We start from the raw sequence: 23880 nt of genomic DNA, 5'->3' as shown, positions 1-23880 counted from the left end.
CCTTTTCCCCACAAGCTGGTGAAATGAGGGATGAAATACTAAACAGGGATAAGTCAGACTTGTTCCACTGGGATCAACAGGACACCCTGGGAGAAACCAGCTCCTGACTAGCCCAGGTGTAAGCAGAAGAGGTTCAGTGATGCTGATCAGCCTCCTCTGGCCTTCAGGTCATTTGATAACCCTTAGCACTGCCAGGATTGCACGTGCAGCACCACGCTTCTTCAGCGATCCTGTGTTCAATCCCTCACATCTAAGACATCCTTGTCCCTGTTCCCAGCATCCTGGGTAGCCACTTACAGTGATGTGGTCAGCAAAGGCAAGGAGCAGTGGCATGGTCTGGGCAGGCATGATGGTGATGGTGAACATCTGCCTGTCGAGCTGGTTGTTGTCAGCATCGAACACCACAAAGTGGAAGAGGTCTGTGACTGGCTGATTGCTGGTCTCAAACATGGTGGAGTAGCTGTGCAAGTCAAACACAGGCAGGGAAATATATCTTGTCCCTGCATTTAGAGGTTGGTGCACTCCTCTTGAAAGAGAGGAGGTGTTTCATAGAATCAAAGAATGGTAGGGGTTGGAAGGAACCTCCAGAGATGGAGTCCAACCCCCCCCACTAAAGCAGAATCACCCAGGGCAGGTCACACAGGAACTCATCCAGAGAAGGAGACTCCACAACCTCTCTGGGCAGCCTGCTCCAGTGCTCTGTGACCCTCACAGTGAAGAAGTTCCTTCTCATGTTGAGGTAGTTTCTATCCTGAGCTGTAGTTTCTATCCACTGCCCCTTGTCCTATCCCAGGGTGCAAGTGAGCAGAGCCTGTCCCCTCCCTCTTGACCCCTAGCCCTCAGATATTTATAAACCTTTATCAAATCCCCTCTCAGTCTTCTCTTCTCCAGACTAAAAAGCCCCAGGGCTCTCAGCCTCTCATCAGCATAGGATTGTTTAGGTTGGAAAAGACCTCTAAGATCATTAAGTCCAACCAGCAACCCAACACCACCACAGCCATCAAACCGTCTCACAGGATACAAGAGCAGAAGAAAGGGGAAAAATATCTTTGATGCACAGCCCACAGATCCCTCTGGGAAGCCCACTGAGATTTTAACTGGCATGGCCTGAAGAAGCACAGCTCTTTGATACCTGATCCTCTGGCTGTTGATGTCCTCCATGGTGAAATTATAAACCTTGGAAAGCTCCTCATCATGAGAGCCTGACAGCCGCAGGAGGCTGCCATATGCAGGCAGGGATATTAACTGGATCCTTATCTCTGAGTCAGGAGAATTGTTGTCCTAAACATGAGGAAAGTAACCAAATCATAGCAGCACAGAATCATAGGCTGGTTTGAGTTGGAAGGGACCTTAAACTTCATCTAGTTCCAACCCCTCTCATATGGATAGGGACACCTCCTACTAGACCAGGTTGCTCAAGAGTCATTGGGCTTCTTCCCCCCTTCTTCCAGTATCTCCCCCAAAAGAACCAGGCAGTTTGGGAAGGGGAGTGAGGGGGTTTTGAAATTTTCAAGGGATTATCACTCAGCAAATCCTTGAGCTTTGCTTCAGGTCTGCTTGATGGAACAATCTGGGATTAACTCAATCCTGGTGCTCAGCATGGCAGCTCACCTCTGCTGCAGTCACACAGGGACAGCATTAACTCCCTCCTTGGATTAAAGGCTCCCTCATCCCCTTTTTGGCAGCTCTAGCTAGGACAGAGGCAAAACTTCAGCTCTCAAGCAAGAATCCACACTGCTGGTGTGGTGAAGGGTCTCTGGGGGGATGAAGGAGGGGAGGGCTGGCAGCATTCCCTGGGTTTAGAAAGAGATGGAAGCTTACAACATAAGCGAGGTGCAGTCGAGAGAGAGTCACAGAGCTTTTACTGGCCACAGTGACTGCCAGCAGGCAGCCTGGGGCCAGCTGTGGCCCATTGTTATCCAGCAAGGACACTTCCACCCTCAGCACTGTGGTCACAGTGGTGACACCGTCGGTGACAGAGATTTCCATGCTGTCCTCTGCTGCTGCTGAGCCATCGTGCAGGTACTGCAGAGCGTTGCGAGTGACGTCCTCGTAGGTGAAGGCATCACCTTCCCAAAGAGAAAAGGCACAAGTCAGGAGGACTCTGCTCAGAGCAGCAAGCCAAGCCAAGCCAAGCCTGTCCAATCCAAGCCAAGCCAAGCCAATCCAAACTCGACCTAAGGCCCCAGTTTAGCAGAAGACTCAACCCTGTCCTAAGCTGGTGTTCAGTACCACCCCTCCAGGGCTGTGAGTTCTGAAGACATTCATTAAGGAGCTAGCAGGGCAGAGGAAGTGCTGCAGCCTTCACAGCTTCACAGAGACAGCAGGTCTGTGAAGATATTTGTCCATCTGATCACACACTGGAAACTGCTGCCACCAAATCTCCAATCTAAACATCCCCTGGCACGGTTTTAGGCCATATCTTCTTGTTCCATCACCTGATACTAGGGATATAACTCACCATGTAAACCAAACCATCCCTTTTGGTTAGCAGCTGGTTATAGTTATCCCAAGAAAATGATTGTTCACCACCTCATACAACTAGGTCCAACCCTATCTACCACAGACACCTGTATTAAGATACTAAGAGCAATTAGGTTGGATATTAGGGACAATTTCTTTGCTGCCAGAGTGGTCAGGCATTGGAACAGGCTGCCCAGGGAGGTGGTGGAGTCACCATGTCTGGGGGGGTTCAAGAAACCTGTGGCCATGGCACTTGGGGACAGGATTTAGTGGCCGAGGAGTTGTTGAGTAGATTAGACTTGATCTTAGAGATCTTTTCCAACCTTAATGATTCTATGGTTCTATCTCCTCCTGGGCAACTAAACCAGCTGTTTGGACAGGCAAGTGCCAAGGCCTCTCCTCTCTGAGGAAGGCTTCTGCAGGACTCACCTGCTCTCATGCGCTCCTGCACGCCTGCGCTGGACTTCAGCACAAGGCCATGCTGGGGAGGCTTCACCAGCTCAAAGAAAAGGCCCTCAGGAGCTGTATCCGCGTCACTCACAGCTAGCTGGACCCCTGTGCCAGGCAAAGAGAGCATGGCTTCAGCATCCTCAGACACCACACTGGGAATGTCCCTGAGGTTTTGGGAATGGAACTCAAAACCTGAAATTCAGCCAAGTATGTGAGGGGTAAAAGAATTCTGGAGCTGCCCTAGCCCCAGAGCTTAGTGGATTCGTGGCAGTAATTAGTCCCCTGATGATGCTGAGATCAGAGGTTATCAGAGAACTTAGTCACAGAATCACAGAACATTAGGAATTTGAAGGGAGCTCTGGAGATCATCAGGTCCAACCCCCCTGCCAAAGCAGGGTCCCCTAGGGCAGGTCACACAGGAACACATCCAGCTGGTTCTTGAAAGTCTCCAGAGAAGGAGAGCCACTGGGGCTCAGAGCTGTGCAAACCCTCAGAGGTGTTCCTACAGCAGGGGGATATCTACACCAACCCCAGAGATCCTCCCAGCACAAGCAGGAAGTGGCTCACCCTACCCAGCCCAGGCTAGCAGGTCACATCACTAACCACGGGTTCAGCAACTGCAGAGCAACCTGAGAGGGAAAAGGGAGAGGAGCAGCAGGTCCCTGATCCTGCTCACACCTGCCTCAGCCACTGAACAGAGCTGCCAGAGGCTGGAGGAGTACTGGCTATCTCCAGGTGCTTTTGTGAGGCCCCACCACACAGTTTTGTCAGTGGTTGCTGCTACACCTGCACGACCAGACAGAGCCCCTCAGCTAAATGGATGGCAGGGGGGAGACCAAAACTCTCTTCTGTTCCATCCACATGGTCTCAGGCTGAGCTTTGCACCCCATCCCTTGCACCCAACTCACCAATGGTGGCTTTGCCCCCCTGGCTGACCTCCAGGAAGGGAGCTGTGATCTGGAAGACTGGAGGCTGGTGCTCTGCAGAGAGCAGATGAATGACGAACACCATCTCGGGGGTTGTGTGTTCTCCACCAGACACTAGACACAGACAAGAACCACACTGAGTGTGTGCAGGGCTGTGTTTTCAGAACCCCACCTGGGAAGTTCACCTTTCTGTACCAAATCCCCACGCACATCATTGACTCCTCTCCCAACTTGTCAGTAAACACCTTTGGCTGTGCACATACTCAATTCAAACCTGCCAAGGGCATTATCTCTGAATCACAGATGGGGAGGGGACCTCCAAAGGTCATCTGGTCCAACCTCAATGCAATCAGCAGGGACATCTTTAGCTAGATCAGGTTGCTCAGGGTCCCATTAAGTTTGACTTTGAATGACTGCAGGGATATGGCCTCCACCACATCCCTGGGCATCCTGCTTCAGTGTCTCACCACCCTCATTGTGCAGAACTTCCTCCTGATGTCCAACCTAAATCTGCCTTGCTCCAGGTTCAAACCATTTCCTCTCATCTTATCACCACAGGCCCTTCTAAACAGTCCCTTCCCAGCCTTCCTGTAGGCCCCCTTCAGATATAAAGGTCAACACCAAGATATAAAGGTCATCACCAAGATATAAAGGTCATTATCAAGATAGCAATGACCTCTGCAGTGTGCATCATTTTCAACTAGATGAGGTTGCTCAGAACCTATCTCAGCTCCTAGCAAGACAACCACAGCTCCTGAAGGTCTGTGTCTGTGCACCTGTGCACACTCTCTTCTATACACCTCTCAGGTGTGCTCCCAAGCCAGAACATGGACTTCTCCTTGCTGGTGGATCACATTTGCATGCTACAAAGCACATGGAAAGGGAGAGCTGTGTCAAAATCATAGAATCCTTGAACACAGGTTGGAAGGGACCTCAGGGATCATCTGGTCCAACCCTTCTTGGGTCATCATTTCTCCCCAAACCTCTCTTCTCCCTTCTGTAGGAATGTTGTTTCCTACTGAAGGGGTTGGGAAGAGCCAATGGAAGGATGAAAGCAAAGGGCTGCTCAGCTCAGCAGCAGCAGTTGGATTGTGGAAATGTTTCCATGCTGTATGAAAAAAAAACAACCAGCCTAAAATTCTGATGTCACGTTGGGGGAAGCCAGGAATGAATCAGGACAAGTTCCAGACATCTACTGGAAAAAGATGTCTGTGCTGAGCTGCAGCTTAGCTCCCACAAATCACTGCTGGGACACAGATGATTCATACTCCCTAAGCCAGGATGGCCAGGAATTCCTGCTGAGCACCCATTGGTGTCCCTGCAGCAGAAGACAGGGTGAGGAGAACCAGGGCAATATGTGGGGCACCAGGAGAGAAACTGTGTTGGCCAGGAAAGAGCAGAAGGTTCTCATACCTGTGAATCGGAAGCTCACTGACTCTGGGAGACCTGCAGGGACAAGCACAGAGGAGCTGTGGTCAGGACAGCAGAGGAAGGAAGAGCTGACACCAAGCCAGGCTGGAGCCTTCCCTCCCCAAGGAAAGCACTCCTGCCTTGCTTTGCTCCAGGGAATGACAGAGGAACAGGTTGCCCAGGGAGGTGGTTGAGGCCCTATCTCTGGAGATCTTCAAGGTGAGGCTTGACAAGGCTCTGAGCAACCTGCTCTAGTGGAGGCTGTCCCTGCTGACTGCAGGGGGTTGGACCAGATGAGCTTTGAAGGTCCCTTCCAACCCAACCCATTCTAGGATTCTATGATTCCATGCCCATGCCCCACCTCCCCCAGACTGGGAGCATGGTGGTACACAGCCTGGCACCCCAGCACACAATGCTCAATCACAGAATGCTTTGGCTTGGAAGGGACCTCAAAGATCATCCAGTTCCACCCCTCCCTCCCATGGGCAGGGACACCTTCCACTAATCCAGGTTGCTCAAGGCCTCATCCAACCCAGCTTGGAACACTTCCATGCTTGGAGCCTCCACAACTTCTCTGGGCAACCTGTCCCAGTGCCTCACCACCCTCATGGGGAAGAATTTCTTTCTAATGTCAAGTCTCAGTCAAGCTTCTTCCAGTCTGAAGCCATCCCCCCTCACTCTGTCACTCCATGCCTTTGTCCAAAGCCCCTCTCCAGCTCTCCTCCAGTATCCTGCATCATTCTGTGCAGCAACTGGCCAAACACACTTTGTCCTGTTTTTACCCTCTACCTCCTCCCCTAGATGGTTTCTCCTCTATTTACCAATTCTAGTCTCAATCTCCAGAACTAAACCCTCAGGAGAGCAGCATCCTGCTGAGGATGCACACAACCATGAAGTCACTCCAGGACTGGAGAAGACCAGGTACTTCTACCAGTCTGTATAGTCTATAGCTCTACCCACCACAGCCCTGTGAAGAACACTCAGCTCCTTACCTGCAAAGGAGAAGGCAATGATCTCTCTCAAGTGAGGAGCTGCAGTTGGTGGTCGATAAGCAATCTTGCCATGGTTTATGTCAGCTTGGCTGAAGGACCTGACTGGGGAGAGAGGTCGGTCTCTGTGCTCCACAATACCTACAGAGGTACAGAACTCAACATTCATAGGAGGAATCTCAAAGGCCACAGTTTCTTCTCTCTCCCAGGTACTTCTTTGTGTGGTTCCACTCATCTCTGTGTGGTTCCATTCATCTTTGTGTGGAAGATGGAACCACATCTTCACTGGTTCTTCCATGAGTCAACACAGCTGTAACTGCATCAAGGATGGCTGACCCATCCTTGGGGCATGAGCAACTCAACAGAGTTCCTGCACTTAGTCATTTCCTCAAAGCTTTCAGTAGAGAAGTGGAAAGCAGCGAGCCATGGGGTAGAACATTCCACACATCTGTGGCAGCTTTAGGCTGATGCCCAGGAAAACTTTCAACAGATTAAGTAGAAAGTGGTAGAATGGGGAAAATATAAAAGGGGAAATAAAGATAAGGTCTAACTGATCCCATTGGTCTGATAACCACCACAACATCCCAGACAATGGTGAGAAAACTGTCTGAGCTCTGCAGCTCACTGCTAAGCATGCCTCAAAATTGGGTTAAGACACAAGGTGTCTGAAAGCTAATGAAGGAGGCTGAGGGGATTAACAGATGCCTCCACAGAATGATCCTCTGAGGAGAAAATGAGATGTGCTCAGAAAGGAGGGCAGTGAGTTCAGCAGCGTGCTCTGGAGAGGGACACTTGCCTTGGCCAGGAAGCAGAGGGACGGTGATGTTGAAGAGGATTTTGTCGCTGGGGATCTCCAGGTCTACAAAGGAGAGGTGGTGAGGCTCAATCACTGTCACACGGTCCTCCAGCACCTCAAAAAACACATCAGACCATGAGCACCCAGCTCAAAAACGTGGGAAGGCTCACCCAAAAATGCAGTGAAAGAGGATTTGCTTTTGTAGTTTGCACTCAGCTAGAGTGAATGCAGGTAACTGGGCTGACAAAACCCCACCAGTCCAGATCAGAGAATGGCTCAGGTTGGAAGGGACCTCAGAGCTCATCTACTCTAACCTCCCCACCATGGGCAGGGACACCTCTCAACCAGACCCAGCTGCTCAAGGACTCATCCAACCCAGCCATGAACATCCCCATGGAGGAGGCAGCCACAGCCTCCCTGGGCAACCTGTTCCAGAGTCTCACCACCCTCTCACTGAAGAACTTCTTCCTCAGCTCCAGTTTGACCCTGCTCTCCCTCAGCTTCAAACCATTCCCCCTTGGCCTGTCTCTAGACACCCTCAGGAAAAGTCCCTCTGCAGCCTCTGTAGGATCCCTTCAGGTCCTGGAAGGCAGCTCTAAGTCCCCCTGGAGTCTTCTCTTCTCCAGGCTGAACACCCCCAGCTCCCTCAGCCTGGCCTCACAGCAGAGGTGCTCCAGCCATTGGATCATCTTTGTGGCCTCCTCTGGACTCACTCCAGCAGCTCTGTGTCCTTCTGCTGGGGACACCAGAACTGGAGGCAGGATTGGAGGTGAGGTCTCAGCAGAGCAGAGCCAAGGGGCAGAATCCCCTCTCTTGCCCTGCTGCCCACACTCCTCTGGCTGCAGCCCAGCACACAGCTGCCTGCAGGGCTGCATGAGGGCACTGCTGGCTCCTGGGGAGCTTCTCAGCAATCAACACCTCCAAGTCTCTTTCTTCAGAGCTACTCTCAACCCACTCTGCACCCAGGCTGGATTTGTGCCTGTGGTTGGCCCGACCCAGAGGCAGGATCTTGTACTTTGACTTATTTGCTCCAGTTTAACCACCAAACTTTCTCTGACCTTCCTCAGCAGGGCACATAAAGACAAAGCCAGAGGTCTGGGAAGCCTTCACACTCTGTGCTTGCTGTTCAGCTGAGAAGCCAGTCTAATTCTGAAGGACTTGGCAGACAGCTGAACAGAACTCAATCACCTTGATACAAGGAAGTGCAATTTTATGATGAAAAGATTTAAGGTTATGGTTGCCTCAGAGTTGCCTCCAAGGCCTATTTGTCTCTCCCAAAGGTAGGACTCACAGGTTGTTGAGGCACCCCTCTGTAAAAGGTATTTTATGGCACTATTGAATTTTGTGGTGTGTAATTAGCTATAAACCCCAGCCCTGCACAGCTCAGCCAGGCATCTCTGCCATCAATCTTGTCAGGAGTGGCAACAACAAAAAGTCAAGAGCAGAAAGATTCATCACTGGCTGCTGCTCCAAGTAGCAACCTGTGAGTGTTTTATTATGGACTAGGAAAGGTCACCACTGGTTTCAACCCTGCCAAAGCTCTTGTGTCAGGGACTTTTCACTAATCCCTCTCTCCCACTGCTTCCTTTGGATTTTCCTGCTCCCATGCCTGACAGGCTGTACTGGCTTAGAATTTCTTCACCTCACTTTAGGAGGCTTCTCCTGAGGACCCATTACCCCTGGGAGGTCTGCCACATCTGCTCTCCTGCACTGCATGGGCTTCTCATCCTGCTTCTGTATGCCACGGAGTGCCCAAGGGCACAGGATTTCTGTTTGATGATGCTGAGCAGACTGCTGGCACCTCACATGCCCCAAATAAATCCTCAGGAATGAGTAATCCCAAAGATGACTATGTGCTACCTTCAGGTTTGGAGACCCAGCTCTCCCTCTCCCTGCAGGCAGGACCTTCAGCTCCATTCATCTATCTTGCAAGTCCTCATCTTTGCCTTCCCATCACAGCCTGCCCTAGACTGCTGCCCAGTGGGTTATGATCCTGGCTCCCCTCTGAAAGCCCCACAAAGCTTTGAAGGCCAAGGTGATGTCTAAATTAAACTCCCTGCTCTAAGGTCCTGGCTCTCTTTGTGTCCCAATGGGTGACCTGGGTGCAGAGCTCTTGCACTTGGGACCCCTCCCTGTAGAATCAAAGAACAGGAGAGAGCAGGAGAAGCAGAGATGAAAGCTGGACTTCACCCACTTCTGTGAGAAGACAAAGCCTGAGAGCTCACAAAATTAACTTTAAACTCTGAGGTCATCTTGTTAATTAGCACCATCAGGGAAGCAGCTACAGTACACAGACCACTGACTCTTCCAACCCCTCCTTCCCCCCCAACTTCTGCTCCAGCTATCAGGTGCAGAAACCCTGTTCCATAGATGTAGTTCAGCTCTGGCATCAAGCACAGCAGCATGGACACCAGCAAGCAGAAGAACCAACAGCAGTCAGTGGTCTGTGTGAGGCTCTGGCTGCTGTGGGAGTACAGGAGCCAAGTTCACACTTACAGCCATGTGCAGAGAGGAGCCAAGGGAAAGCTGAGGTGCTCTGGGTGTCTGGGGGAGAACAGCAACGTTGAACACGTGGCTTTCCAAGCTGGTTTGTGGTCTGGAAGAGCTGGACACCTGGGAAGGAAAGAGCACATGGATGGGTACCTGACAGAGGCCACCCCTGCATTTCTAGACCAGTTTCATACTTTGCCTCTTCTCTTCCCCTGGCCTGGGAAGGCAAAGACTTTGCCAGCAGGTATCAACCCAAAGCACAGAAGGTTGGTAGCTGATGGGAACTAGAGCCTTTAAATCATGGAATCCTAGAATGGTTTGGCTTGGAAGGGACCTCCAAAGATCATCTAGTCTAAGCCCCTTGCAATCTCCATTAGATCAGGTTGCTCAGGGCCTTCTCCAGCCTGACCTTGACTATCTCCAGGGATGGAGCCTCACCTCACTGCAACCTCCTCTCAGGGATTTGTAGAGGTCTCCCCTCAGCCTCCTCTTCTCCACACTAACCAACCCCAGTTCCCTCAGCTGCTCCTCTCCAGCCCTGTTCTCCAGCCCCTCCACTGGCTTTAATGCTTGCTCTGCTGAAACAAATGAAATTATTTCAGCCACTTGCTGGAGCTGTTCTGAGTTGCTGTCACCTGAACTCTGGTTGCCAAAATACTGCTGAAAACATACTGGCCCTTGCTGAGATGCTCCAGTTCAGGGTTCAGGCCTCAGACAGATGTGTTGTGGTGTCCTGCTGTGACCCAGGCAGTCATGGCTTGCTTTCTCACTAGGGTCCTCTACACAATCATTGCTGCCACTCCAAGCTCCTAAACCCAAGCACTGAACTCATCCAAAATGCTTGCTGTGTAAGAGGAATGCAGCAATTAAGCTAAAGATCAGCTTGTTCAACACTGATGCTCACAAATTCCTCATTAGCACTTCTGTTAATTACTTTAGAAATTACCTTAATTGCCTCTCTGGCACTCCAGTCCCAGCTCCTGCCTTGTAAAGCAGCTGTAACAAATCCTGCCTGCAAGTCTTCACCCAGGGCTCTGCATTCTGAGGGAGGCTGTTAAACCTTCCAAGCAAACAGCAAGGGCCTATCTGAGGGATTTGCTGGCTGTGAAAGCCTGGGGGAGGTGGGATTTGGTGGAGCCTTGCATTTGCTGGGGAGTGCTTTGTATCCTTGTTTTGGTCTGTTTGCAAGAAGGACTCTACAGCCCAAATGAAATCATTAGCTAAGGGGCTGCAGAGAAGAGGAGGGTTGCTGGCTTTGGGGGCTTGCAAAACAAACAAGATAACCCCCCCCAGGCACTCAGAACACTTTGGGGTAGAGATCTGCAGGTTTGCTGAGGGAGGTGGGCTTGCCATGGGCAGTATCAAGGGCTCAGTGGCAGGGGGGTTTGGAACTAGCTGATTATTAAGGTCCCATCCAACTCAAGCCATTCTAACTGCAAAAAGGGCCAAGATCTGAGCTGCAGTAACACATCTGGCACAGGGGAGCCCTGCCACAGAGGTCTGGATTGCAGAAGTGCCTTAGGAGAGGCTTAGGACCTCTCCTTACAGAGATTGGGCACCCAGCTGGATGATCTCTAGGACAGCCAAATGTGTGGCTATCTGGACCCACTTCTGCTTTGCTCCCTTGGGACCAGCCTCATCACAAAGCAGGGTGGGGAGACACTGGAACAGGTTGCCCAGGGAGGCTGTGGATGCCCCCTCCCTGGAGGTGTTCAAGGCCAGGTTGGATGAGGCCTTGAGCAACCTGGGCTGGGAGGAGATGTTCTGTGGGTAAGCTCAGAGCAAAATGGCAGCAGAGCTGCTGTGAGCCCTCCCTGTGCACATCCTGAGGGGTACCTGGAATTGGAAGGAGTCAGTCTCCACTTCAGCTCCAGAGTGCCTGTACCACACAATGCCTTCATTGATGTCCTGCTGGGTAAAAGAGGTTGTAGGGGAGGCTGCTCTCCCATCAGGCAAAAGCTGCCACGAGTCTGCTGGGCCATCTGCTGGCATTGGGACCAGGAGCACCACTTCACCTGGACAAAGCAAAGAGGAACAGCCAGGGCACAGCTTGTGAGAAGACAAGGAGGGACAGCTGCTCACATCATGCTTGGGCTGGGATCTGGGGTTGCTTAGCCTGAAGAGGGGGAGGCTGAGGGGAGACCTTATTGCTCTCTACAGCTCCCTGAGAGGAGGCTGCAGTGAGGAGGGGGTTGGTCTCTTGTCCCAAGAGGACAAGAGGCAATGGCCTGAAATTGTGCCAGAGGAGGGTTAATTTAGAGATGAGGAAAAATTTCTTTGCTGCAAGAGTGGTCAGGGGTTGGAACAGGCTGCCCAGGGAGGTGGTGGAGTCCCCATCCCTGGAGGTGCTCAAGAAATGTGTGGCCCTGGCACTTGGGGCCAGGGTTTGATGGCCATGGTGGTCTTGGGTCGGCCTCAATGTTCTTGGAGGTCTTTTCCAACCTTACTGATTCTATGAAACCCAAGCCCTGCAGAAGGAGGTGCCCTGGACAGAGATCTTCCTTCCCTACTTATAACCCTTTTGGTTGGTTTCAGAGTCTTGAAATGAAGGGCAAGAAGCTTTCTTTGCCCATGCCCTGGTGCTGCAGAAAGGTAGAAGCTGATTCTCAGGTGGTTTTCTCTCCTAGCTAAAAATCCAGTGCTCCTTATTATTTTTTTTTTTTTTGCAGGTCTAAATATCTTCTCCATTACTCAAACAACCAAGATGGGCAGATAAGCCCCACCTGGATTCAGGCCTCATTTTCTACATTTTTCCCCCCTCCCTTTAACTGAAATTGCATTTGAGATAAAAATGTTGAAGCTATTTCTACTGGTGCTTTCCTGACCTGCAGGCACAAACCCACTCGTGTTAGTGCAATTAATTACAGCAGAGATAATTACAGAGATACAAACACAGGATGATACATTTTGCTCTGGGTTAGGCAGTAGGAGAGAAGCTCCTCAGGGGAAAAAAACAAAACAAAAAACTCTTGGTTTTGTGTAAATGCTTATTAAAAATGAGAAGGCAGCCCTTCATCTGCAGAAAACTAAAGGTAGGGGGCCTGGAATAGAAATTAATTAGTTCTCTTCTAAATTGCAGAAATAACAGTGCCTGTGGATCCATCAGGTTCTGGAAGCTCTTTTGGGAACCAGTCTGTCCTCACAGCAAAAGGGGAAAAAACCCCAGGACTGGTGTTGCTACAGGGACCCTCTGATTTTGCCTGGCTCAGCAAATCCATACAATCACAGCATGGATTGGGTTGGAAGGGACCATGAAGGTCATCCAGTCCCAGCCCCCCTGCCATGGGCAGGGACACCTCCCACCTGCACAGGTTGCTCAAGGCTTCATCCAGCCTGGCCTTGAACACCTCCAGGGAGGGGACATCCACAACCTCCCTGAACATCCTGTGCCAGTGTCTCCCTACCCTCATTGCCAAGAATTCTTCTTCATCTCCAGTCTAAATCTGCCCTCCTCAAGCTTCAATCCATCGCAAGCCCTTGCAGACAGTCCCTTCCTGGCTTGCTTGTAGGCCCCTTTTGGGTACTGGAGGGCCACTGAAAGTTTTCCCCAGTGTTTCTAAGTTCCTGTCACTGACCTTACACCTTCTTGACCTCAGTCCTTCTCCACAATTTTGTTTCTTACCACCATCCTCATTCTCTGAAGTGCTTTCCTCAAGTGATTCCCTCATGTGTTCCTTGTGGGCAATAGACCATGGAAGAGCCCCTTAGATCTATGCAGAACTCCCTTTTCCCTCTGAAGCCCCCAGAACCCAGAATCTTGCACTTTTCTTTAGTAGATGGACACCTTGGGGCATGTGGGGTGCAAAGCAAAGGCCTAGGGTTGGGGTTTGGCCACAAACCCCTTGAAGAACTTTACCATGTCTTGGCTGGTCCTTGGTGATGGTGAAGGTTATCTCAGAGTCACGGGCACCAGGTAGCTTGGCGTGCAGAATGGTCTTGGAGATCTGTAGCATGCCCCCCTGGGGCACCCACACCAGGGAGTTTGTCACCAGCTGAGGCCTTCTGTCATTCTGCATGCAGAGGGACAACAGAAAAAGGCTGAACTGAAGCAATTCTGCACTGCTAGAAGCACTTTGCAGTGAAAAGGGTGAAGCAGAGTATTTTGGAATTCCTTAGGAAGCCAACCCTGGTTGTCTGCTTCCAGAAATGGTTCATAGAATCACAGAATGTTAGGGGCTGGAATGGACCTCAACAGGTCATCAACCCCCTGCTAGAGCAGGGTCACCTAGAGCAGACCACACAGGAACTCATCCAGGCAGGTCTTGAAGATCTCCAGAGGGGGAGACTCCACAACCCCCCTGGGTAGCCTGTTCCAGTGTTCTGGCACCCTCACAATGAAAAAAATTTTCCTCATGTTTCCATAGAACTTCCTATGCCTCAACTTCCACCTGTTGCCCCTTAGTGAACCACAGAATGGTTTATGTCCTCCACCCATATCCCTTGGACCCAATTCTCACCCTGATGTTCTCATGGATTCATAGAATGGTTTTGGGTTGGAAGGGACTTTCAAGATCATCGAGTTCCAACCTCCCTGCCATGGGTCCCACTAGGCCAGGTTGCTCAAGGTCTCATCCAGCTGGTTATCTGGCCCAACCCTACTGCAGTCAGCAAGGACCTCCTCCACTAGATCTGGCTGCTCAGAGCCCTGTCCAGCCTGACCTTGGGGACCTCCAGGGATGGAACCTCAACTCCCTCCCTGGGCAAGCTGTTGCAATGTTCCAGCAGCCTCATGGTGCAGAACTTGTTCCTCACATCCAATCTACTTCACTGTAGAACTCCCACCTGCAACTCCTTCTCATCAAACAGCTGTGGACTTTGAATTGTCAAAGCTGCACAATTTGAGCTGAACCATTCCTGTCACAGCCCCAAAAAAAACAGGTGCCCTCCAAAACTCCATCAATCCACTGCTTCCTCCTCTCCCTGACCACAGCCTGTTGCTAACTCAGGATTAGTGACACCTCAGGGACACAGGGATATTTCTGCAGCCTTCTAATCTGCCTGCAAGGGTTTATGTCTCAGCACCTACCTTGGGAGCAATCTTGATGTGGAACAGGATGTTCTGGAAGTGGTAACCATCAGTCACTTGCAAAAGAAGTGCATCATCCTGGGTGTCAGAGCCATCGTGGGTGTAACGCAGCAGTCCCCTGGCAAGGTCCTCCAGGCGGAATATTTGGGCTGCAGAAGCTGAGTCCCCAGGAGGTTTGCTCAGCTGCCCGTGCCGTGGAGGCTCTAAAACCACCAGCACAACGTCCTGAGGATTGTCACTGTCTCTCACACCAAGCAGCAGCTCTGTTATAGTTCCAGTTTCCCCTCTGTGGACAAGGAGAGCCTCATTTCTGAACACGTACGGGGCCTGAAACACAAAAGCAGCTCTTAGGTGTTTGCTAAACCTCAGCAATTTGGTCACAATCAAAGTCTGGGATTAAAAATGGGAGGTGCAGGAAACCAGCTCATTTCATGCCTGGGAACCTCCTCTTTGTGAGCAGCACACTTTCCCCCCCAGTGGGCAGATCTAAGAATCTCCAGCAATCAGACATGGAGATTCAAGCAGAAATGTGGAGCCTCAACTACTCTGGAGGGTCTGGGTGGTGCAGGGATGTTGGCAGGTCCAGCTGGAACACAAGCAGCTCACCATCACAGCATGCTTTAGGTTGGAAGGGACCTTGAAGACCATCCAGTTCCAACCTTGCCATGGGCAGGGACAACTCCCACCAGCCCAGGTTGCTCAAGGTCTCATCCAAGCTGGCACCTCCAGGGAGGGGGCATCCACAGCCTTCTTGGGCAACCTGTTTCACTTACTTCAAGTTCAGTTCTTCCACATGACTCTTGGCTGCCTCTCAGCTGAGAGCTGAGCCTAATTTGCCTGACCTGAACTCAAGCTCTGCCCAGCTCCTTTGTTAGCACTGCAAGAAACCAGGGCTCCCCACGGCACCCCATTTGTGGTGTGGTTGCTTGCAAGCTTTGGTGCATTACCTGTGTGGAAAATGCTTCAATGTTGATCACTTCAGGGCGGGAGAGGAAGTGCTGATCGCTGACCTTCAAGGCAAATTGTCCTTTCCTAAACAAGTTCCCACCAAGCCAAAAATACAGGAGAAGAGAATTTAATGAAGTACTCCTGCAGGACTCAATCATGATAAAAATCTGATAGATTCAGTCAAAGCTGAGCAGCTCAGTGCCAGAAGCTTTAGGTCAAGGGTTTTTCAATTACATTTTTACAGCATTTTGCTTTCTGAAGTTTCCCAACAGTCTCTCATGAAATACAATCCCTTTCACTAGGTAATGATGCCCCCTCATTTCCCTTTAATTAATGCTACCCATGTAGGATGGCACCTCCAAGACAAAGAACCAGTTCTAAATGTCAGCTCTTCTCTGCTCTAAGGAAAATGTCACTTTTCTGGCTGGGGAACAGAAGCTCCCACTCCTCACCAGTTTTGGTTATTGACTATAGGTTGGACCAGATGATTTATAGATTGACAGAGGGGTTTGGGTTGGAAGGTACTCTGAGGATGATCCAGTTCCAACCCCCTGCCATGGGCAGGGACACCTCCCACCAGCCCAGGTTGCTCAAGGCCTCATCCAGCCTGGCCTTGAACACCTCCAAGGAGGAGCCATCCACAGCCTCCCTGGGCAAGCTGTTCCAGTGTCTCCCCACTCTTACTGGAAAGAATTCCTTCCTAACCTCCAGTCCAAGTCTGCCCTCCTCAAGCTTCAATCCACTCACTCTCTCCCTATCCCAACAAGCCCTTGGGATCCCTTCCAGGCTGACATTCTGTGGCTTTTCACAGACCCTGACCACAAAGTAGTTCTGATTCTCAAAATGCTGCCACTTCCTTGTGACTGCCAGGCAGACAAACCCCAAAAGCACAATACAGAAACACATGAGCTGACCCTTGGCATCTGAAGGACAGCCTCAAAGTCCTACTGATGGACCAAAGAACCCTCTGATACAGACAGGCAGAGCTGTAGAACAGTTCCACTGGTCTCACCTAGTGCCAAGGCTTTCTGGGGATGTGAATCTAGTGTGGAATTTGGCAGGATGGCTCCTGACTGCCTGGCAGCTGGGAAAAATCTGCTTCCTTGCAACAGGCTTGCAGTGTGAACACTGCCAGCTACTAATCACCACTAATTATCCCAGGACACTAACAAAGCTCATCCTGCAGGGAAAGAAGCTGAATGCAGAACATGCTGCAGGGCAGAGATGTGACATCACAGAATGGCTGGGCTGGAAAAGCCCTTTAAGAACATCAAGTCCCACCCTTGACCTAACACAGAATTGTTTTGGTTGGAAAAGCACTCTAAGATCATTGAGTTCAAGCTTCAACCTGAGTCCACCATGGCCACTGAACCATGTCCCCAGGTGCCATGTCCACATGTTTCTTGAACACCTCCCGGGGGGGTAACTCCACCACCTCCCTGGGTAATCTATCCCCGTGGCTGTCCACTGTTATACCATGTCCCTCAGCACTACATCTACATCTCTCTTATGTAGGACCTTCTCTTTTCACTGAACATTCCATGCACTTCCAAGTCTGCTGTGCTCCAGGCTGTACTGCCCTGGCACAGTGGTGAAAAACAGATTCTTTGATCCCTTCTCAGCCTTCTTGTCAATAACCCCCGAGTACCAGTAATTCAGAGTAGAATAAATCACTATGAAGCCGGGAGCAAAGCCTCCTGAATGGCTTCAGCATCTGCATCCTGAAGAGAAGCCTCCTGAAGATACAGAAACCACAGAATCACAAAATGTTAGGAGTTGGAAGGGACCTTGAAAGATCATTGAGTCCAGCCCCCCTGCCAGAGGAGGATCACCTAGAGTAGGTGGTAACTTATTTCACAGCAGTGAGGAGTGTGCTTCACTGCAAGAATCCCAGAATGCCAGGTTGGAAAGGACCCCAAGGATCATCTGCTCCAACCTTTCTAGGTGATGGTACAGTTGAAACGAGCTGGCCCAGCACCCTGTCAAGCTGAGGCTTCAAACTGACCAATGGAGAGGACTGCACTGCTTCCCCTAAGAGATGATTCCAGTGTCTGACTGTGCTCATGGTGACAAAATGTTCTTTTGGAGTCCAGTGGGAATCTCCCCAGCAGTAACTTTTCCCCATCACCCCTTGTCCTTCCCATGGGACTCCTTGTGAGTCTCCCTCCTCCTGGCAGCCACCCTTTGTGTGAGGATGCTCCTGAGGCACAGGGACCTGCCTGTTCCCGTGGGAACAGCTTTTCAGTTTTAAAGGAAGAGCCGTGGCAAGAAGTGTCCCCACAGTCACCTGGGTTTCTCCTGGCTGTGCACAAAGCGAATCCTCTTCTCCTTCACATCCTGGCAGCTGAAGTGGTCCCCTTTGAGCAGCTGCAGCTCCTTGCCTCCCAGCAGCAGCAGCAGCAGCCTGCCGTTGGAGGGAGCGCTCTCGATGCCCAACCGGAGCTGGCCTCTGCCACCGTCCAGACCACACACGCTCAGCAAGGAGGGCTCCAGGGGCTTCACCCCACCAATTCCTACTCTGAGGGTCCTGTTGGTGGGGAAGCTCAAGGGATGTTTGCTGGCTAAAGAAGGGAAAAGCATCACTGCATGAGGGCCAGCCAGGGGCTGTGTAGGCATCTTGCCTGTCACTGTCATCCTTTGGGTAACAGACCAGATCCCCACAGTTCATTACTGACCTAGGTGGGCAGCCACCAGCTCAAGAAGATTTTCAACCCATCCCAATGCCCACTCTGATTTTGAGAGGTTTGGGAAAGACCCTTCCCACGTTGAGTTCCCCATCACAAAGCTCAAAGCCAACCCCCTCTGGCCTGGCCTGCCCTGCAAATCTTCATGCAGAAGACAGAAATGAGAAGTGCAGCTGAAGGAGCAATCAAGATCTTGCAATCTTGGTGGAAGATCAAGAAATCTTTCCTGGGTGATAAACCATGCTGTGACTGGGAAGATGTGCTTCCACACCTATCTAGGTAACTTCACCTGGAAAACCATGGACATGCATGTCCTATGAAACAAATAGTTGGAGAAAAAGTGCTGCCACCTTTCAACAGCCAGCACAAACCTGCACTCCAAACACACTGCTGAATGGATGCTCCTTCTGGCCTGAGAATCTGCTTCAAGCCTGCCAGCTTGGTTGCTTTATCACGAGACACTCACCTTCTTCACACTCCCTGCTCCAAGGATTGCCATAGAAACCCTGGCCACAAGCAGAAACACAACTCTTCTCTTTCAGAAAGGTGGTGCTGTCACAGAGGTGGCACTGGCTGGCACTGTCACACTCCAAGCACCCTGGAGGACAAGCTGAATTGGACAGAAAACACAGAATCACAGAATGGTAGGGGTTGGAAGGCACCTCTAGAGGTCATCCAGTCCAACCCCCCTGCCAGAGCAGGATCACCTAGGGCAGGTCACACAGAAATGCATCCAGGGGGGGTCTTGAAATTCTCCAGGGAAGGAGACTGCACAACCTCTCTGGGCAGCCTGCTCCAGCACCCTCACGGTGACAAAGTTGCTCCTCATGTTGAGGTGGAACTTTCTGGGTTTCAGCTTGTATCTGTTGTTCCTTGTCCTATCACTGTGGACACCATCAAAAGGAGCCTGGCCCCTTCATCTTGACAGCCACTCCTCAGATATTGATAGACATTGATCAGATCCCCTTTGAGACACTGCAAACCCACTTGGTATGCAGAGATGTCCCCCTGGCTCAAAACAGAAGCACCACTGCTATTCATGTCCAAAAGTGATCAAAAAGAAGGGGCAAAGAGTTGAGATACAGGAGTTAAGAAGTTTCTTCCTCATTTTTATCAGCTTCCCAAAGGTTACAGAGAGCCTGAGATGTTCTTCCAAATGGAAGAAAATGGTTTTATGGAGCTGTTATAACAAAAAATACTCCAAATTCACAGATTCATAGAATAGTTTAAGTTGGAAGGGACCTTAAAGATCATCTTGTCTCAACCCACCTGCCATGGGTCACCTTCCACTAGCCCAGGTTGCTCAAGGCCTCAAGTCCTTCACAGTACTTGTCCTACACAGCTTGGTAAGCCACAAATACAACTGAAACCTTTCTGAAAATGTGGGTTTAATATCTGGTTTATTTAATATAAAGTCACACCAGCAGCCATCTACTCTGAATCTCATTCCACCTGAACTGCCCCCTCCCTGGAGATATTCAAGGCCAGGCTGGTTGGGGCTTTGAGTAACCTGGGCTGGTGGGAGGTGTCCCTGCTCATGGCAGGTGGCTGGAACTGGATGATCTTCAAGGTCCCTTCCAACCCAAACCATTCCATGAACCTATGAACTAGGAAGGTCTAAATGCAGATAGAGCCTGGTAGCTAATTCTGTTTGCTGCATCACCTCAGCAGCAAGTTTAAGCCAGCATCCAAGTGAGTCCTTCTCCATCCCAGCCTTGGAGAGACAAAGCAGGGCACAGAACATAGACAACAACCCTGGGCTCTCCTCCACCACCCTGTGCTCCCTTTGCTTACCTCTGCACTTCCTCTGGGCCTGGTCTGCATAAAATCTCTTCCCACACTGCTGCACACAGTGAGTGTCCAAGAGGAAAAATGAGGCTTCACAAAGGCTGCACTCAGCTGCTTGCTGGCACTGCAGGCAACGCTGATCACACCCTAGAAGCCATAAGGAAAGAGCTCAGCTCCACACTGCTTTCAAGGTCAGGTTGTTGGAGGCAATCTGATGTAGCTGAAGATGTGGTAGTGGTGGGATTGCAGGTGTGTGGCCAGTAGGTCAAGGGAGGGGATTCTGTCCCTCTACTCTGCTCTGGTGAGACCCCACTTGGAGCAATGCATCCATTTGTGGGGCCCCCAACACAGGAAGGACAAGAATTTGTTGGAGAGGGTCCAGAGGAGGCCACAAAGACAATCAAGGGACTGGAGCTCCTCTGCTATGAGAACAGGCTGAGGGAGCTGGGGGTGTTCAGCCTGGAGAAGAGAAGACTCCAGGGGGACCTTAGAGCTGCTTTCCAATAGCTGAAAAGGGCTGCAGGAGAGCTGGGGAGGGACTTTTTGCAAGGGATTGTAGTGACAGGATGAGGAGCAGTGGCTTTGAGCTGGAAAAGGGGAGATTGAGACTGGAGACTGGGAAGAAATTCTTTATGGTGAAGGTGGGGAGACACTGGCACAGGTTGCCCAGGGAGATTGTGCATGCCCCCTCCCTGGAGGTGTTCAAGACCAGGCTGGATGAGGCCTTGAGCAAGCTGGGCTGGTGGGAGGTGTCCCTGCCCATGGCAGGGGGTAGAACTGGATGAGCTTTCAGGTCCCTTCCAACAAGATGTGTGTACAAACTGCAGAGAAGCAGGGAAACCCCTTGGCAGCAGTCATGAGGGGAAAAGCTGAAGAACTCACTCTGGCACATGTCTGCTTCCTTGTAGAAAGCTGCAGGGCACTGCTCCACACAAGCTCCTTCATGGAGGACATAGCCCTCCATACACTGCAGGCAGTCAGTGCTCTTGGGACCTTTACAGGCATTACAGCTCCAGTCACACTCTGGAAGGGAAAAAAACAGTCAGTGAAGAGCAGATCTTTCTGGAGCCCTCACCCTAGACAAGTGGGGCCCTACAAGCTCTGGAATATAAACCCTGGGAGCAAAGAGCAGAGTAAAAACTGTACAAGTGCACTGACAAGTGAAGTACAGTTTGTGCAGGGTGACTCCCTGAAGACATGGGTTGGGTTTTGTTTAACCCCTCTTGGGTCTGACATGTTCTAACCACGTCAAGTTGGAGCAGGCTTGGCTCTTGTTCAGTGTTCAGACCTGCTACCACTGGCAGAGTTCTGTTGCCCCTAAAACTTGATCCCCTTGATCCCATAAAGAGCCCTGCTCCTTTTCTGCCAGCACTGAGCTCCTTAGCAATCAGCCACCTCACTTTGTCAGCCTCATGCTTTCAAAGGACTCTGGCCAAAAGGAAAGGAGATGGAAGTTTGAGTTCTTGAAATTGAAGTTCTTCACTGTGAGGGTGGTGAGACACTGGAATGAGTTGTGGACACCTCATGCCTAGAAGAGTTCAAAGCCAGGTTGCATGAGGCCTTGTGCAACCTGGGCTAGTGGGAGGTGTCCCTGCCCATGGCAGGGGGGTTGGAACTGGATGACCTTGAAGGTCCATTCCAACTCAAGTCATTTTATGGTGCTATGAATTTGTCCCTCACAGCTCAAATGTCCCTCTGGATTGCCTACTGCCCAGAAACACACCAGATGTAGATGGCATCAGATCTGCCCTCACATGCCCTTGTACTATCTCCTCTCCAGTCTTCAACAGGGTCCCAACATGCCCAAGGACTCCTCAGGCTGCCAACACTCCTGTTTGTTTCTTGTTGGCACTTGCGGGGGGGCATATCAGCAATTAGTGACAGACAGACTTGGCTGCTGAGGCAGACAAATGGGCAAGAGCAAGACAGGGGGAAACAAGGACTCACTGAGGTGAGCTGAACTACTTCAGTCCATGCAGTAGGTCCAAGACAAAGCCAGGACAAGAGTCTTGCCTCATTCCAACACCCTAAACACCAGCCAGTGTCACCTCTCTGAGGAAGTGCAATGCTAAGGGGACAGAAGGTGCTCAGCTGAGCACCTAGTCCTAGTGATAGGACTAAGGGGAATGGAATGAAGCTGGAAGTGGGGAGATTCAGGCTGGACGTGAGGAAGAAGTTCTTCCCCATGAGAGTGGTGAGAGCCTGGAATGGGTTGTCCAGGGAGGTGGTTGAGGCCCCATCCCTGGAGGTGTTTAAGGCCAGGCTGGATGAGGCTGTGGCCAGCCTGATCTAGTGTGAGGTGTCCCTGCCCGTGGCAGGGGGGTTGGAACTGGATGATCCTTGTGGTCCCTTCCAACCCTGACTGATTCTATGAGTCTAAGTACTGAGAGAGGCAGCTAGAAATGAACCTTGAGCAAGAGGGCTTGGTGTTACATCCTGGTCTTAGATGCAATGAAGCCACGTTGGTTTGGGTTGGAAGGGACCTTAAAGCTCATCCAGTTCCAATCCCATGCCATGGGCAGGGACACCTCCCACCAGCCCAGGTTGCTCAAGGCCTCATCCAACCTGACCTTGAACACCTCCAGGGAGGGGGCAGCCACAACCTCTTCCAGTGTTTCACCACATTGTCCTCACTTCTTTCCATGATGGAACACTCTCCTTGGGAGTTCTGGCAACCTTTCAAGTCATGTGTCTTTGAAATGCCTCCAAACTGTTGTTTCTGCAGCCATCCAGTGCTGCAGGATTTCACAAGCCAGAGTGAAGCAGGTAAAGTACACAAGGCCCTGTAAGCACTCCGAAAAAGCCTGAGCTGAGCAAGTCCTCTCATTATTCAGCTGACCCATGACTAAATGAATTGCTGGCTCTGACCCTTGCAAAGTTTGCTGGCTCACTTACTAAATCATTTACAAGAGAAGGATTTGCAATAATCTTGTTTCACTGAGAGGCTCAAGTATGTGACAGCAGACTGCTGGAAAAAAGAGAAAACAACTCTCAAAGCCTCACTAACTGTAAAAGCCTCACAAGGAGGGGGAGGCTGGAGCTGAACAACTCCCACCCCCTTCCCTCTGGCTACAGGCTTTTTAACACACATCCTGCTGCCAAGGCACTTGCAATGATGGTTTTTTTTCCCTTTAAGCCACCAAAGCTTTTCTTTACCTCTGCAAGTCTTGCTGGAAAGCTCCAGGTAGTACTGCTGGGCACAGGTCTCATCCTGGCACTCTCCAAACAACAGGACCTTAGCTGGGTCTCTGCAGGACGTGCAGCTGGTGGCTGACTCACAGCTCAGGCACTGCCTGTTGCAAGCTGTGGGAGGATGAAGACAAAGCAAATGACTGCAATTACCCTGGACAAGTACAAATGGTATCACCCTGTAGCCTTGCTACTACTCTTGCCTCTTGGAGAGGGACACCTGTGGGGATTGCAGAGGTTTTTGCTTCTGATGTTCCTCTTCACAGCCTCCAAACTGTAAAAAGCCTCCTTCTCCCATTTGGAACAGACTGTTAAGTCTCCTCACACTGCTTGACCTTGAATTCAAATCCCCAGGTAAGAGCTTTCCCTGTCTCTGTTTTTCTTGCTTCCTGACTTAATCCATAACCACACAAATCTGGAGCCCACAGCAAGACTGCTGCCATCCAGCTGGCAAACCTTGGTGGGATCAAAGGACCATTTACTTCACTTAAGTGTTTCCACTTTTGTGTTTACACACCCTGTGACATTTTGGAGCTGTAGGGATCAAATCAAGATGCCAAGAAACAACAACAAAAAAATAATTTGGGGATTTACTGAATCAGAGATCAAAGTCCAGAGGTGCAGAATATTTCAACTCACCTCTTTGATGTCCAGGCTCTAAAATTCTGAGGAGGTTGTGCTAAGAGCCAAGAGTGCTCAGTGGTGATGGCAGAGCTCTTGG

The 23880-nt window shown here is 50.8% G+C and overlaps 1 protein-coding gene across 1 annotated transcript in view; it reads right to left on the bottom strand.

Annotated features, from left to right (window-relative positions):
- Positions 1-23880, bottom strand: part of FRAS1 (Fraser extracellular matrix complex subunit 1) — a 148934-nt gene that overhangs the window by 41894 nt on the left and 83160 nt on the right. The window contains exons 23-40 of the mRNA XM_054392216.1: positions 23127-23273; positions 20853-20993; positions 19977-20117; positions 18649-18792; positions 17786-18059; positions 15498-15582; positions 14551-14877; positions 13381-13534; positions 11361-11539; positions 9531-9647; positions 7035-7149; positions 6242-6379; positions 5253-5285; positions 3822-3953; positions 2893-3018; positions 1822-2069; positions 1133-1281; positions 298-460 (exon numbers count right to left, since the gene is read on the bottom strand). Coding sequence (XP_054248191.1) covers positions 298-460; positions 1133-1281; positions 1822-2069; positions 2893-3018; positions 3822-3953; positions 5253-5285; positions 6242-6379; positions 7035-7149; positions 9531-9647; positions 11361-11539; positions 13381-13534; positions 14551-14877; positions 15498-15582; positions 17786-18059; positions 18649-18792; positions 19977-20117; positions 20853-20993; positions 23127-23273 — 2813 coding nt within the window. The remainder of the gene's footprint in view (positions 1-297; positions 461-1132; positions 1282-1821; positions 2070-2892; positions 3019-3821; positions 3954-5252; positions 5286-6241; positions 6380-7034; positions 7150-9530; positions 9648-11360; positions 11540-13380; positions 13535-14550; positions 14878-15497; positions 15583-17785; positions 18060-18648; positions 18793-19976; positions 20118-20852; positions 20994-23126; positions 23274-23880) is intronic.

This window comes from Indicator indicator, chromosome 25 (assembly GCF_027791375.1).
Source record: "Indicator indicator isolate 239-I01 chromosome 25, UM_Iind_1.1, whole genome shotgun sequence".
NCBI classification, from domain to species: domain Eukaryota; kingdom Metazoa; phylum Chordata; class Aves; order Piciformes; family Indicatoridae; genus Indicator; species Indicator indicator.
Note: the sequence above shows the minus strand (reverse complement) of the source record. Positions and strands in the feature narration are given on the sequence as shown.